This window comes from Egretta garzetta, unplaced genomic scaffold (assembly GCF_000687185.1).
Source record: "Egretta garzetta isolate BGI_Z169 unplaced genomic scaffold, ASM68718v1 scaffold69, whole genome shotgun sequence".
Taxonomy (NCBI): Eukaryota; Metazoa; Chordata; class Aves; order Pelecaniformes; family Ardeidae; genus Egretta; species Egretta garzetta.
In genome coordinates, this window is record NW_009260790.1 from 3,180,413 (window position 1) to 3,182,182 (window position 1,770).

Below are 1,770 nucleotides of genomic sequence, written 5' to 3' on the forward strand. Positions count from 1 at the left end.
CCGGCTGGGTCCGCTTCCACCCCCCGAAAGCCCCTCGTGTCCCCTCGGACGCTCGCACCCCCAGCTTCAAGCCCCCCGAAAGCCCCTCTGCCCCTGTTCAAGCAGCTTTTTAGCAGCAAATAACTGGGCCACCTGCAAGGCACAGGCACGGTCCTCACTGCAAGAGCCAAAAATTCCCCCTTTTTTTAAATTTCTTTGCTCTTGAAGCGACACTTCAGAGCCGACTCATCCAGGGCCTATCTGGAGTGTCTCTGGGAACAGCATCCAATCTGGATTTGGATGAATTCGCCACCAGCGGCGGCTGAGCAGCTTCAATAGATAATTGCTTTCCTTTTCTTATTTCCAATGCAATTTTTTTTTTTTTTAATAAAACCACAAGATCTGAGGGATAAAAGGCCCTCCGGGTGCTCGGACCTCTGCTCCCATCGGCAGGAGTTTGCAACCAAGCCGCCTTTCAGCAAATCCTAATTTCCCCGTGCAAATGAGCTATTTTGGGAAAGCTTTTTTCCTTCCCAAAAGATGGGGATAAGATTAAAAACTCCACCCCGCAGCCCTGCCAGCAGCCTGCTACCTTCAACATGCATTTGTGCAATTGAGATTAAATTAAAGTTGCTTCATTAATTGGCTTGCATGGTTGCTGTAAGGCGGGAAAGGGGATGTGCAGCACCCCAAAATGCAATTTAAGTGGCTTTAGTGGCTCCAGGCTGGCCTGGGCGCTGCTTGCTGCAGGTTCTCTCAGAGCAAATGAGGGGGGTTGTCCAAAAATAGGCCAATGCAGCACACATTTGAGGCTCTTTCCTACCCTCTAGCGATGAAATGAAGGTATTTAACAGCCCAGGCAAGGAGTCCCTGGGGAGGAAGGCTTTGAGCAAGCTGCAGCCTTGGGCTGAGCTGGAGCCGGGGAAAATAAAGCCCAAAATCAAGCTAATAAAGGAGAGAGCTTTTGCATGGGTGGGGGTTGGGGGGGATCAGCTCGGTTTATAGCACCAAAAAGGTGATGTTTTCTTTTTTTTTGGAAGCCAAACACTCTAAGTGGTCCTTATGCATCCCAGCATCGGGCCCTTCCCGCAGCCCCCGAGCGCAACCACCCTCCGAGCGAACCCTTCCCTGTGCTATCAACCCCTTGCCGGGACCGTTTTCCACAAACTGAGCCCCTCTTGACTAATCCTGGCAATGCAAAATAGCATTATTTCTTCCCCCCCCACCCCCTGGTCTGCAAGGGGAAGAATGAAAAAACAGGAGGAAAAAGAAAAAAGGAGATTTATCACCATTTTAGCAGCCAGCACATCTCGCTGGCATGAAGAACATCCTGCTCCCTGTTTTTTGGGGTGTTCCACCCAAAAGCCTGTCTGAAAGCATGCATGGGGGTGCCCTCACCGTTGCTCCTGGGGTAGGCGGCCACGGTCCCATCCTGCAACCCCGCAAACAGGTACTCGGGGCTGTGCTTCAAGCAGAGGACGGGTTGCATGCCTGGGCTTTTGCAGGTCAGCAAGCACTGCGTCCCCATGTCCACGCTGCCGTAGATGGCGATGCTGGGGAGGGAACGGGGAGGGGGGGAAATGCAGGAGGAGATCGTGCCCGTCCTCAAGGTTCTGGGCTGGCAATTGCACCAAAGGACAGGCGTAGGAGATGCGAGCTCACCTGCCATCCCGCAACCCCAGGCACACGGTGGGATGCGGGGATGTGGGGGGCTGTTCGGTGGTCAGTTGGGGTTCCTGGGTACCCAGTGGTTCCCCCTCGCCCGCCCCGGGGTGGTATTCCTTGCACAGC

General features: G+C 54.0%; 1 protein-coding gene across 1 annotated transcript in view; it reads right to left on the reverse strand.

Annotated features, from left to right (window-relative positions):
- The window catches only part of ARHGEF10L (Rho guanine nucleotide exchange factor 10 like), a 17,809-nt gene that overhangs the window by 3,564 nt on the left and 12,475 nt on the right, over positions 1–1,770 (reverse strand). The window contains 2 exon segments of the mRNA XM_035901869.1: positions 1,378–1,532; positions 1,642–1,760. Of these exon segments, the coding sequence (XP_035757762.1) occupies positions 1,378–1,532; positions 1,642–1,760 (274 nt within the window).